Source organism: Notolepis coatsorum (genome assembly GCF_963971535.1).
Source record: "Notolepis coatsorum genome assembly, chromosome: 20".
Taxonomy (NCBI): domain Eukaryota; kingdom Metazoa; phylum Chordata; class Actinopteri; order Aulopiformes; family Paralepididae; genus Notolepis; species Notolepis coatsorum.
The window spans coordinates 12766803-12781439 of NC_140184.1; the positions used below are offsets into that span (position 1 = coordinate 12766803).

The 14637-nt window shown below is 42.3% G+C and overlaps 2 protein-coding genes across 2 annotated transcripts in view; one reads left to right on the forward strand and one right to left on the reverse strand.

Moving 5' to 3' along the window:
- LOC311247304 (receptor for retinol uptake stra6-like) overlaps window positions 1-2332 on the forward strand; it is a gene marked incomplete at both ends in the record, with an annotated part of 59701 nt that extends 57369 nt beyond the window's left edge. The window contains one exon of the mRNA XM_084337663.1: window positions 2085-2332. Within this exon, the coding sequence (XP_084193789.1) occupies window positions 2085-2332 (248 nt within the window). The remainder of the gene's footprint in view (window positions 1-2084) is intronic.
- A 5017-nt stretch (window positions 2333-7349) lies between these two features.
- On the reverse strand, window positions 7350-9473 carry LOC311247306 (immunoglobulin superfamily containing leucine-rich repeat protein 2-like; the record flags this gene model as incomplete). The annotated part of the gene is made up of 1 exon (XM_084337665.1): window positions 7350-9473. One exon carries the CDS (start codon window positions 9471-9473, stop codon window positions 7350-7352), a length of 2124 nt encoding a protein of 707 aa, XP_084193791.1.
- Window positions 9474-14637: the final 5164 nt, after the last annotated feature.

Below are 14637 nucleotides of genomic sequence, written 5' to 3' on the forward strand. Positions count from 1 at the left end.
CCCCCGATTATTCCTAGTCGCAGTCTTAATGTTCATAGTCTGGTAGAGGTCAGCCACAACGATTTGCTCCCTTCTCATGACCAATCTTGGCAACACTGTTCAACACCTTGAAGACAACGTCCCGGAATGTCATGCCTTTGGTGAGAGACTTCGCCAGGATTCGTACTTGCACAGATAGATCTATCACAAGTCCCTCTGAGGCTGTAGATTGAACTTGTACTCCGATGTCCTTCAGGATTTGAGACTTTTGGCTGTGATAAATGTCTCCATCCTTTCTTGACAGGGCTTCTGGTAAACCTGTGATTGAAATGAATAGTTTTACCAAAACTAAATTAGCACTGTCAAATCAATTCACTTATAAAATGAATAATTGAACGTCACTGTATCGAGAATCTGGTAAGACGAAAGTTGCCTAAGACATTGAATAACTTTGAAATTATATCAACTAGATTTACCTGTGAATTCACCACCAAAGAGCCTCCTTGTCTCTTCTTCTCTTGATCTGCAGGCCTCCTTCAGCTTTGCAAAGGTTCCTTTAGGTGGCTTGATTGCAGGGCTAGCAAGCTGGACTTTTGCACCTGAACTTGGGAGTTTCAGGGCATTTCGGGAGATTTTCGCACTAACATCCTTCTGAGCATATACAAATCGCTCCTGCACAAACTGGTCATGCTGTGTTTTGCCAACTGTAAAAACAAGGCTGGCATCTTTAGTTACCACATATGGGAAGGGAATGGATGAGTTCAACCTCATGAACTGAGCTTGGTTGAAGGGGTTGGTAAGGATCCCCTGATACACCTTGAGAGTGTGGCTTGAAAACGTTTCCTTGAAGGAGTCCAGCATTTCTTTGTGTCCGTGTGCTAGATCTTGACCTTCGACCTCAGCTAGGTAGCACTGGATTTCGGGTAGGGCAAGTTCGAGTTTCCTGAAGAATTCCTGATCTTCCCGATTGATGATATCGACGTATCCAGTGTCAGACTTGATGACCTTTATATTATGCTCCTGCTTTTGATCACATACAATCTTCGAAAATCGGTTACCTCTGGTGTTTACTGCGAAAGAGCCTGATAGAAATTCCTTGAACAACTCTGGGTGCCATTTGAGCTCTTTGAGATCCTGAAGAAACACTGATGTCCATCTGGCATAGTGTGTATGATCAAGTGCAAAGTAAAGAGGAATGAGCTGCTAAAGTCCACCATCATGATGAAGTTGGCCTCCCGAAAGTATCTGATGAAGATAAGATCCTTCTTGATTGCTTCAAGGACATTGGTCCAGTAGTGAAACATGGGGCTGTTTTCATTGGCCACCCAATTGCTCCAAATCAAACTGTTGTCCTCTAGATGTTTTGCCTGGAATGCCTCGTCTCTCTTATTGGCCAGGACCACAGCCAGGATTTGAATGCAGTATCTAGCCTTCTTTATGGAATTCACATCACATACAGCAGTTGTCAGACCAGTGATGTTCAGATTAGCTGAGGTTAAGATGGTATCCAGGCCAGTTCCTTTTATCAACTGGCCAACACAGACCAGAGAAAACTTCTCAAGGTGCAGCCCACCCATAAAAGCAAAGTATGAATGAGAAAACTCTTCTCCCATGATACGCGATACACCCAGAGCGGTTTTGAATTTCGGCCGTAGCCAAAACAGGCGTGGCGGAATGGCAGTGATTTTTCACAAATATCTGAAAAAGTAAAGGTTTTAGGGCATATGTTTGTTCATAACACTAATATAAATGTGGTGTTTCCGCAACTTTTGAGCCCAAAATCAACTCTCTGTGACCTTCAGGAGCCGAGATACAAAATGCCAGGCCTAAAAAGTGGGCGTGTCATTCAAGCAATCACCGTGCAGATTGATTGATTGAATGAAATTTGTATTAACAGATTGCAGAATGGGTACAATACAGTACGGCTCAATACACACAATTGTTAAGGGGATGCAGACCTGAGAAGGACTTTCGTCTTGTTTACATCGGGGTCCCCCATTTTCAATTCATAATGAATTGTAGGTAAGGGTGCAACTTGCTCCGTGCAATCCATTCGTGGTGGATCTAGCCCTTAGCGTCTGACAGCCTGCTCCTCCTCCTCTCAGGGGTCCAGGCGGTGCAGCAGGAGACCAGACAGAACCAGGCGGCCATCAGCAAGAGGAACATCGGCCGCTGGCAGCTGCTCTACACGCTGGTCAACAACCCCTCCCTGCTGGGATCCAGGAAGCACTTCCAGCTCCAGACCTCCGAGAGCTTCCTGAACGGGAACCTGAGCCGCAGCGTGTGGGGGTGCGGCCAGGAGGGCACCGCAGCCGCGCCAGAGGTCGAGACAGCAGCCGCAGCCGACGTCTGAGAGAGGTGTCTGTGGTCAGAACCTGGACCAGATGGGTGGAGCTTATCCCTTTCAGTACCACACTACAGAAGGTTAACCTTTCACTACCACACTACAGGTGGTTAACCGTCTGTAGTGTGGTAGTGAAAGGGTTAACCTTATGTAGTGTGGTTGTGAAAGGGTTAACCCTTTGTCGTGTGGCAGTGGAAGGGTTAACCTTCTGTATTGTCGCAGTGAAAGGGTTAACCATTTGGTAGTGTGGTAGTGAAAGGGTTAACAGTATGTAGTGTGGTAGTGAAAGGGTTATACCACATAGGACAATAAAATAGAAATGTTTTCCTCTATTGCTATGTTTTAGTGAGTTTTTCCTTACCTTCGTGTGGGGTATGTCTGGGAGTGTTGCATTCATTTATTTATTTTCCATTTTATTTTGGATTTCATGGTGTTTTTGTTTTGTTCTTGATTTATTGTGATGTTTCTTCTTGACTTGTTTAAAGAAGACGTGTCCGGCCCATGGGGACATTAACGTGTGTTGTCGGGCCTTACAAATAAATTTGATTTGATTTGATTTAAAATCAATTCATTATACTGTTCTCCGATTGACATCTTAGCTGACACTCTCTGAAATGTTCTCTTGCAAACGTCACCTGGTGTTCCTGAGCAAGAAAAAAAAATGCTAACTATAGTTTAGAGTTAGAGGCGACAGTGTTGATAGCGGATCGGGAGGTAGAGCAGTCGTCTGGTAATCCGGACGTTCCCGGGGTTCGATTACTGCTCCTCCTGGCAGTGTTTGTCGAAGTGTCCTTGAGCAAGATGGATAAAAGCGCTATCTAAATGCACCATTTACCATTTAGAGTGGTATTCAGCCATGCAGCTACAGCACATATAAACCTGTAAACCTGCCCTCCGGTCATGAAGGTTTTAGGAGAATAGACAGAGAAGACTCATTATGAATCCGAGTAGACCTCACATCAACCTGGCTCACATTCCCACACGGCATCCCTAAGTTAGAAATCCAGTCACCATCTGGGTAGCCGACTATATACACCTATTCAATGACTGTCAACCCATCTGCCGAGTTTCAGCCAAATTGGATAAGAAATGTGTGAGATGTTGTACGGATGTGGTAGTATTTGGAGAGTTGGAGGTTTTCCCCTGTATTTCCTAGTATCACCCTGTATTGGTGTAGTTTTTGTTTGTGTGACTCAATGGTTTTAACTGAACAACTGTGTGTGGCCTCAGGCCAGAAACCCCATTATGTAAAGTCCTTTACAGTGACTTTGGCTTGTATGTAACTCAATAAAATAGTACGTCAATGTGTCTTTATTTCATGTTTAACCCATTTCATGTATTAAGGGTTAACGCTTTACCTACGACACTACAGAAGGTTAACCTTTCACTACCACACTACAGAAGGTTAACCATTCACTGCCACACTACAGAAGGTTAACCATTCACTGCCACACTACAGAAGGTTAACCTTTCACTACCACACTACAGAAGGTTAACGCTTTCACTGCCACACTACAGAAGGTTAACCTTTCACTACCACACTACAGAAGGTTAACCCTTTCACTGCAACACTAGAGAAGGTTAACCTGTCACTACCACGCTACAGAAGGTTAACCTTTCACTACCACACTACAGAGGGTTAACCCTTTCACTACCACACTATAGAAGGTTAACCTTTCACTGCCACACTACAGAAGGTTAACCTTCTATAGAGTGGTAGTGAAAGCCTTAAACTACTTTCAGTTAACGGTGACGTTGTGTGTACTTTCAATTTATACTGTATTTCCGTGACAGATTCTCTATAGCTGTCTATATGCTATAGGTGATGGCTTCATGCCTATATGGAAGGTACTCTGTAGCCACGACGCAATAATAATTTATTAAGTAACATGACGGCTACATTGTATCGTGTCATTTCATAAATTATTAAATAAATTAGTCCTGCGTCGTGGCTACGAGTGTCCTGTTTCCATCGTGGTCAGCACCTCTTCAAGACTGGTGTCCTTCTCTCTTCTTCCCTGAAATGCATGCCTGTATGACCTTATTGGAGGTTGAGATTACCTGCGCTTTTAAAAAATGAACAAAGAAAACCTGTATGATGCTGTATTAACACATGAGTGGGAACTGATGTGTGTCGCCCGTCTCGCATGTGTGCGTTCGCTGTATGACAATGTAGCAATGTGTGCTACAAATAAAGACTTCTTCTTTTAAATACTTCTACTTCTTCTTCTTCTAAAGACTTCTTCTTCTGATGCCACTGGTCAAAGGGCCAGGAATAAAGTTCTGTAACAGTGTATGTGGTGTCAACATTGTCCAAACCTGGATCTCGCACAATGGGACACGGGTCTGTTCAAGGATTTATAGGCCCGTTACACTAGGATTTATAGGCAATCCGAGTAAGTTACTTCATTGAGTGCTTATCCTTATCATTAGGCACACGTATCTTGTTTTATTATGAATTGGTTTTGAATCATTATTAACCCTTTCACTACCACACTACAAAGTGTTAACTCGTTCACTACTAAACTACAGAAGGTTAACCGTCTGTAGTGTGGTAGTGAAAGGTTAAGCATCTGTAGTGTGGTAGTGAAAGGTTAAGCATCTGTAGTGTGGTAGTGATAGGTTAACTGTCTGTAGTATGGTAGTGAAAGGTTAACCATCTGTAGTGTGGTAGTGAAAGGTTAACCGTCTGTAGTGTGGTAGTGAAAGGTTAACCGTCTGTAGTGTGGTAGTGAAAGGTTAACGGTCTGTAGTGTGGTAGTGAAAGGTTAACGTTCTGTAGTGTGGTAGTGAAAGGTTAACGGTCTGTAGTGTGGTAGTGAAAGGTTAACGGTCTGGTCTGTAGTGTGGTAGTGAAAGGTTAACGTTCTGTAGTGTGGTAGTGAAAGGTTAACGGTCTGGTCTGTAGTGTGGTAGTGAAAGGTTAACGTTCTGTAGTGTGGTAGTGAAAGGTTAACGGTCTGGTCTGTAGTGTGGTAGTGAAAGGTTAACGTTCTGTAGTGTGGTAGTGAAAGGTTAACCTTCTGTAGTGTGGTAGTGAAAAGGTTAAAGGGATACATTTACGTTTTGAATTCCAGTAGATTATTTGTCTGTTACAGTAAACCTTTTCCCATTATGTGACATGTAAAGAAAATAAGACTATGATTCAAATGTCAGGGACCCTGCTATATTCTATAGTCTGAGTCAGGGTTTAGAGTGGAACTGATGGTCTGCAGATGAAAGTCCAATGAGCTGTTGAGAGAAAGAGAGATCAACATACATGAGAGCAAGCGAGAGAGAGAGAGAGAGAGAGAGAGAGAGAGAGAGAGAGAGAGAGAGAGAGAGAGGAGGGAGAGAGCTATCCAAAAGGACCCAAGAGCAATCATTCTTTGTCAAAGCGTTTTTATTTGTTGAGGCACATAGTCTTAGGAACGTGGCTAGTGATGATATTTAAATGTTTCATCTAATATTGTTTTCATTCGTTACAGCAGTGCGAAAGTGAAGAACAGGATTTTACTTTTGGTAGGAAAAGGCATAGAGGACAGAGGTAAGGACCCGCAGGGCATCTACTCACACAGTGCATACTGTAACTAATGCAAGTCACAATATAGATATTGACACAGTGCATACTGTAATGCAAGTCACAATATAGATATTGACACAGTGCATACTGTAACGCAAGTCACAATATAGATATTGACACAGTGCATACTGTAATGCAAGTCACAATATAGATATTGACACAGTGCATACTGTAACGCAAGTCACAATATAGATATTGACACAGTGCATACTGTAACGCAAGTCACAATATAGATATTGACACAGTGCATACTGTAACGCAAGTCACAATAGATATTGACAGTGTATACTGTAACGCAAGTCACAATATAGATATTGACACAGTGTATACTGTAACGCAAGTCACAATATAGATATTGACACAGTGCATACTGTAACTCAAGTCACAATAGATATTGACAGTGCATACTGTAACGCAAGTCACAATATAGATATTGACACAGTGTATACTGTAACGCAAGTCACAATATAGATATTGACACAGTGTATACTGTAACGCAAGTCACAATATAGATATTGACACAGTGTATACTGTAACGCAAGTCACAATATAGATATTGACACAGTGTATACTGTAACGCAAGTCACAATATAGATATTGACACAGTGCATACTGTAACGCAAGTCACAATAGATATTGACGGTGCATACTGTAACGCAAGTCACAATATAGATATTGACAGTGCATACTGTAACGCAAGTCACAATATAGATATTGACACAGTGCATACTGTAACGCAAGTCACAATATAGATATTGACACAGTGCATACTGTAACGCAAGTCACAATATAGATATTGACACAGTGCATACTGTAACGCAAGTCACAATTTAAATAAGTGCATACTGTATTGCAAGTCACAATATAAATATTGACACAATGCATACTGTTTCGCAAGTCACAATATAAAGCTAAAACCTGTATCATGCAACTCGTCTATCACAAAATGGACAAAATGGAAATTTGTCCCACATATAAAATAGTATAGTTACAACAGATTCACATAGACATTCGTAAGTGCTGTTTTGAACACGACATACTGTAGGTATTAGGCTAGAAGATATTTAAATCTACAGTAGAAACTAAACTCTTTCTAACCCGGTGATATAGAAATAATACTTGACGGTGTCTTAGTGAAACATCTTTCCAACTTCATAGAGAGCACACTCTATAACAGCCATTTTATTTGATCCGTTTGTGCTTCAAAACAACTAACCTTACAGGATATGCACAACATTACTTCACAAAGGACCTCAACCCAGCTGAAGAAGCAACCGTTTTGTTATTCTGAACACAGTTTATTCACAGTTAAATTCCAATGACACGTGGGAAGATTAACCCTGCTAGATTTTCTCTTGCAAACTGCTCCTAGCGTAATGACACACATTGTACTCTGACCTGTAACCTATTGTTAGCACATTACGGGAATGCCAAGTCATGCTACTGTACAGAAAGACAACTAGATCAGTGGTTAGGATATTTGTAGTTGCTCGTGATATTCACCGCCTCCGCTCCCAGCGGCAGCCTGTCGCTATACTCCGAGCCGACCTCGCAGTCATCCCCCCTGTACTGAGACAACGTGAACGACTCCGTCACCACGCTCTCCTCCACGTCCCCGTCTCTCTCCCTGTCCCCGATCTCCGACAGCCCCTCTTCCTCGTCCACCTCGCTGCCGTTGATCTTCCTCTGAGACTCGCCGTAGGGCTTGTGGACGTTGAAGTTGGCCGCCATGGAGTTCCTCTCCATGTGGTACTGGTCCTTGGCCTTCATGATCAGCTTGTAGGTCTTGCCCCGGTACTTGTACACCAGGTGGAAGCAGGTGGCGCCCAGGAGAGGCACCGTGGACACAGTGAGGAGGCATATGCTGACCGAGATGATGATCATCAGGTTGGGCACCCTCCGCCTGGTGGTGAAGACCACCTGGACCTCGCAGTCCTCCTCCCGGTACGTGAGGCAGAGGGAGTAGTTGGTGCCGGGGCGTAAACCCCGGAACAGATACGTGTTGACGCCCTCCTCGATCCTGGACCACTGCACGGCGGAGTGTCTGCGGTCGGCGGTGACGCACAGGTACAGGCCGTTCGAGTGGACATTCCCCGGTGCTTCTGCTGTGGCGCGAGCCTCTCCGTCGACGTCGTCAGAGCCCTCGGAGGCCCCGGGGCGGATCCTGGTCCTGTCTTTAGGAAGGAACAGAGGGTTGAGGCGCACTTTGGCCTCCGTCTCGGACACCCCCAGGGCAATGACGCCGAAGTCAAACGTATACTGCTTGACATCATCCAGGCTTCCATTGAAGCCGTGGTTAGAGACGAACTGTGTGTTACTGCTCAAACCACATTTAGTGGCATGAGACAGACGCCTGGGCGCTCGCTCGTAATACTCTGTAGGAACCTCAGTGGCAGGCAGGAGAGTAGGGGTGATAATAATGTCCTTCCTCTCTAGGTCAGGGAGATGGAAAGAATTCAAAATAGATGTTCTGGCTACTGGTTGGAGCATAGATGGGTTAGTAACGATAGGTGTCTCGGTTACTTTCTCTGTGGCTGTTGGTTTTGGTAAAGCCACCACCTCTACCGACGCCGAAACCTCAGCTTTGCCGATTTCATTCACGGCTGAGCAGCTGTAATTTCCACTGTCTTTCTTCCTAAGGGATGATATGGCGAGAGTCCCGTTGCTAAAGACCTTGAATAGATCCGTGACTGCGGTGTCCTCGCTGGATTCTGCTGAGTCATCCTCTCCAGACGACAAAACAAACTCTTTCCTATGGCTTCTGCTGTGTATTTTCCACACAATCACTGGCTTGGGGTTTCCCTTGAAGTCACAGGATAATGTCAACGCAGTCTCCTCATAGAGCGTTGCGCTATCGATATCCGGCTCAGATATTATCGTGACATTAGGTGCCGTGCACTTTGGCAAAGTCACGACCGCCGCCCCCTTCAGCCGCTGTGGGGTCGCGCACGTGATGGAATTCTGGTCGGGGATCGTGATGGTGGTCTTCGAGATCCAGTCCGTTAGCCACTCCATGGTGCAGGTGCAGGCGAACGGATTATGGAAGATCTGTAGGTGTGACAAGGACATCAGCCCATCAAAGGTCCCTTCGGCCACGGTGGTGAACCTGTTGTTGTTGAGGCGCAGGGACTTGAGGTCCTGGAGGCTGGCGAAGGCGTCCCGCGGCAAACTGATCATCCAATTGTGGTTCATCTTCAGCAGTTGCAACGCCGTTAGATTCTGGAGATCCTCCCAGGGGAAATGCACTATCTTATTGTGGCTGATATCAAGGTTACGGAGGTGAACCAAGGGCGCAAGGCTCCCCTCCTCGACGGACACAATCTCATTATGGGCCATCCAGAGGGACGTCACCTGGCTGACATTGTCGAAACTTTCCAGCGTGATCAAGTTGATTTTGTTGGCGGAGAGACTCAGAGTGGAAACGTTGGGAGGCAACCCGTCTGGGATTTCAATCAAGTCTTTGTAGGAGCATTCGGCAAAATGACGTCCGTATTTGTCTGAGCAAGTACAGAGCTCGGGACAACTGTGTCCGATGCTGGTGCCACTGGCCAGCCACAGGGTGAGGTAGAGGAGGCACAAAGCTGCCATTTTCTATACACCTGCGAAACAACACAGGACAGTGTGGATGAATATACAAGTCTGGTCTCCTCTGTCACAGTGCTGATGAATATGCAGCCCTGTCAATGGATACTTGACCACAATCTGCTGCTTCACAGTGTGCCTCATATTCAAATTCTAAATAATAAATAAACTGCACAAGCAATTTCATGCATTATCTACAAGAGATTACAAGACAATCAGTGTTAATTAATGGATGACTCTTCAGATAAAACTAATGAGCTATTATGTTGTTTAATGTCGCCTATATATGCATGCACATTCCTGATCGCAGAAGCCAAGTGAATTATCATTGTCTCAGTGGCCAAACTAAGTGAACAGACATTGAATAAGGTTCATTAAACCAGCCAATCTCTTAGCTATACATCAATATTGTGCTGTCAAAACGGTCTCATATTTGTAGGTTAACTCGTGTCGCAGTTTTTTCAAACTACGCAACAGCATTTAGTGCCCTGTCCTTGGTGCTGGAAGTCAACCCGCGGCTGCTGTTTACTGACGCGCCAAGCCATGCTTGCAAACTGCTGTAATTCTGCATTCATCTTAGAAGCGATACATGTAAACGTAAACCCTAAAACGTGCAAAAATAATTACGTGTTATTGTCTTATTCAGAAGATAAATGGAGGTTACACACGTTAAATATAGCGCTCATCTTACAATTTTTTTTAGCTTGAACTGAAAGATGATGATTCGCCTAATATAACATCTCTTACCTGTGTAAATTGTCCTAGGATAAATCCTTATGATTTTAGTGTTCTCGTTCGGCTTGACAGACGTTCCCTCTTGGATCTACGGCAGCATATAGACTACATGGTGCTCTGATCAGCCCAAGTTTGAAACTGACTCGCATTATTTCATCCTACATGGTTAAAAACATGTGTATCCCTCAAAGATACTAGATGGGGAAAGATAACCAACCATCCGAAGCAAAACCAGTGGGGTGAAAACAGTTCCGGTTTCGTAAGTGGGCGGGACCTTTTCACTATGTGTGCAAGTGCATGTGTGGGGTAAGCCAGCCACTGCCGCGCACTGCGTAATCACGTGAATAATTACAGGAAATGGGTCGCAGTTGCGCCATCTCCTCTCCGTACTGAGTCTGGCGTATCTCTGGTATCCTCCCCGCCTCGAAAGCTGCCCTGGAGCTTGAAGCCCTGGCGGATCTTCTTGTAATCATTCCAAGAGAGTTGGCATTTCCAAAATTAAAGGCATGCGCCTTCCAAAACAATAGTCACGTTTGTTTACATAAGGTGAGAACTGACTCCAATTGATTCTACTAGTTAATGCCTATTTTTCATGGTGTGTCTCAGCCAGGGACCCTGGTATTTGTTCATTTTTAAGGCCTTTACTGGTAAGCTACCTCCTTATACTACATCATTATTGGAATGGAATTTAGGAACCTATGGAACCCGTTCTAGTGACTGACCGGTCCATCGAGTTTGCTTGGAAGAGCAGGGTAAATCTGCATTTCCTCTACTGGAATGAACTCCAATCGTCCCAAAGCTTGAGATTCTCCCCCCTATATGTTGCAGAGTTTAAAACGTTGATCTCCAACCTTTGCCAATCAAGTTGTAGGCCTACGTGTTTTAATGTATTACTTATTTCTCGACGTGACTGTAAATGAGGGACATCTCAGTTGCCCTTCGAGTTTAAATAAAGGTTTGAAATGAAATTAAACTTGATTTCACTCAATTACCAAACGGATATGTTTCCGAATTCTTTCAGGTTCAGTTTAGTTTGATCGTTTATGTTAGTTCCATTTGTTTCTTTTGTTATTAGTTAAATTAGCCCAAAAGCCTTTGAACAGATAAAACTAATTTGAACAGAATAATAGATTTTTACATACTATTGCAAATAAATATAAATAGGCGATAGAAAAAAATATATGCATTAATATACATTGCAAAGAAAAACATTAAACATCAAATGCAATAAGGCTACTGCCCCTGCTGTCACGACTCTTGCTCAACATCAGGTAATGCATGTATTTGACTGTTTTTTTAACATAAGCCATATTTATAATATAATAATAAGTAATATTACATTTTAAACAACTTTCTTTTTACCATTATAAACCCATGACATGCCTATATGCAACTATTATTATTATTATTATTATGATTATTCACAGTTTTATCTGGTCATGGTAAAACTGTTGACCACGAGATGAGAGAATCCTTTTTGCTGTTGCAGTACAACAATACGCCTCCAGGGTCCTGAGGGCGGCAGTGAGGTCTGCAGGCAAGACTGCTCCCACCCTGGACACAGTCTCTGTGAGACACTCGCCTCTGGCAGGAGGCTGCGATCTGGAAGATCAATCTTGCACATTCCTGCACAAACTGTACAGCTTTTTCACTTTAATGGAAAAATATTTTTTTTTTATTCTTGTAAATATTTCTATATTTTATCGTTTTGTATCCTATTTTATATTGATTGACTGCACAACTTGTTTGACCTGCAGTATAGGCTACTTGTTAACAGTTATACTTTCTTACTTTTTCTCCTCTCTATGTGTATTGTATGGAAGCCAGAGTCACCAGAGGGACGGCCAGAGGAGACTGCAACATCCCATTTAGAAGCATAGTTGTTGGGCAATCGGTTTTCTCTTGTAAAACAGCGCCTGGGTGGAATAAAATCCTGCAGAACATGGAGAGTCCATTTCATTCAACGCCTTCAAGTATCATCTTGGAATTGGTTGAGAGTTAATCAAAGATGTGAACACTGATGCATATAGTATGTGGGGATGAACTGTGTACAGTATATTGCAAGGGTTAAATTATGTATGTTATTGCTAATGTGTTTGTACTTGTGTTTTTATCTTTTTTTATAGGTACTATAGCCCATTATTTCTGGGAATGGGGACTGCCAATGTAAACTAGCCTTTTGGCTACAATTGGATACATTTACATTATATTATATAAAATGTTCCTTAATGTACGTTGTCCCTCTCTATCAATCAATCAATCAAATCCTTTATTTAATCAGATAAGCATAATTGAGATTACAATCTCTTTTTCAAGAACGATCTGGCGATCTGGCCAAATACATACAAATAATAATAATAATAATAATAATAATAATAATAATAATAATAATAATAATAATAATAATAATAATAATCATAATAATAATAATAATAATAATAATAATAATAATAATAATAAAATAATAATAATAATAATAATAATAATAATAATAATAATAATAATAATAATAATAATAATAATAATAATAATACATAAAAAAAACTAAACTAAACGTATCAAAACAAATTCCTTGTAGGCCTATTTGTGCAAACATGCTTGGCAATAAATCTGATTCTGATGCATAACATTACAGCCAGTCAAGTAGTTCTAAGGGAATAAGACTGAATGGAACCTGCTGTGTAAATGTTGAAATACATCTCTCCTTAGTAGGCATGAGCCTAAAATTCACAACTTTTTATTAACATAATGTAAAAAAGTTACTGTAATGATCCACCGGTACCAATACGCATTATGTTACCAATGTACAGTTTCTTCGTCAGATGTATATACTCTCTTTTTTAGACTCTTTTTGTATCACAAACAATACTGTATTTGTAAATCTGGTATGTCATAAATGTCTAGATGTAACAGTACTGTCTATCTGTATGTCATGTTATGATGAATTGAAAATGGGGGACCCTGATGTAAACAAGACGAAAGTCTTTCTCTGGTCTGCATCGCCATAACAATTGTGTGTATTGAGCTGTACTGTATTGTACCCATTCTGCAATCTGTTAATAAAATGTTCAATCAATCAATCAATCAATCAAACTTCCATAGACGTTATTTCATACATAATTACGCCACTAGATGGCGCCATTGATGTACAAGCTTTGAGCAAAGATAGTGTAACACACCTATGATAACAACATCCTATACATGAAATAACCGAATCGCCCGTTTTATTGATACAGATGATCCAAGCATGATCGATGATAGACTTGAACCCTTTCGAGAGGTTTTGTTTACCCACCAAATAGCTACAATTGATTATGATAACTGGCATCATGTTCAAACACAACAGTCTCTGATTGACTGCACAACATACAGTAACCCAGTTGTACAATAAAGACCAAGCATGGCTTTTTTCAGTATTCCAATGTACAGCCCCACCCAACCCCACCCCACCTACCCAACCTCCTCCAATGTACAGTTTCCATGTCAAATGTATGTCAGTATTCCAATGTACAGTGTCCCCCCCCCCCCCCCCCACCTCCAATGTACAGCCCCACCCCACCTACCCAACCTCCCCCAATGCACAGTTTCTATGTCAAATGTATATACTCTTCTTCTGGATTTTTTTAGTATCACAAACAGTACTGTATTTGAAAATCTGGTATGTCATAAATGTATAGATGTAGCAGTACTGTCTATCTGTATGTCATGTGTGTCATATGATGAATTGAAAATGGGGAGGGGGACCCTGATGGAAACAAGACGAAAGTATTTCTCTGGTCTGCATCCTCTTAACAATTGTATGTATCGAGCTGTACTGTACTGTACCCATTCTGCAATCTGTTAATAAACTTTTCAATCAATCAATCAATCAATCAATCAATCAATCAGTACTATTGTGTATGTCATAAACAGGCATGCGTTGTTCATGGGACGGGGTAGCACGGTGTGGGACCTCACTCGCTATTTGCATATCAATAGCTCCGGTCGTCAGGTGTGTTAAATACGTTCTCAGACACATTCACACCTAACCTTGTTGTGAAGACGTGTTACATTCCATTCGTAGAGGCAATTAGGCACTGTCTTTAGTCTGTGCCCAAGCGAGGGGACATTAAATGCGCATTCGCGGGAGCGCGCGCACGCGCAGGGAGCGCGCGTGCACGTGGTGCGTGTCACCCCAGATGATTTCACTAACGCACCACTGGTCATAAATGTCACTATGAATTGAAAATGGGGGACCCTGATGTAAACCAGACGAAAGTATTTATCTGGTCTGCATCCCCTTAACAATTGTGTGTATTGAGCCGTACTGTATTGTACCCATTCTGCAATCTGTTAATAAAGTTTTCATTCATTCTCTATTTTATTCAATCTAAAACGTTAGGCAGTCGGTTGTCTTGTTATTCTTCAGAATCTTTTCACGTTGGCTCCGTCACGT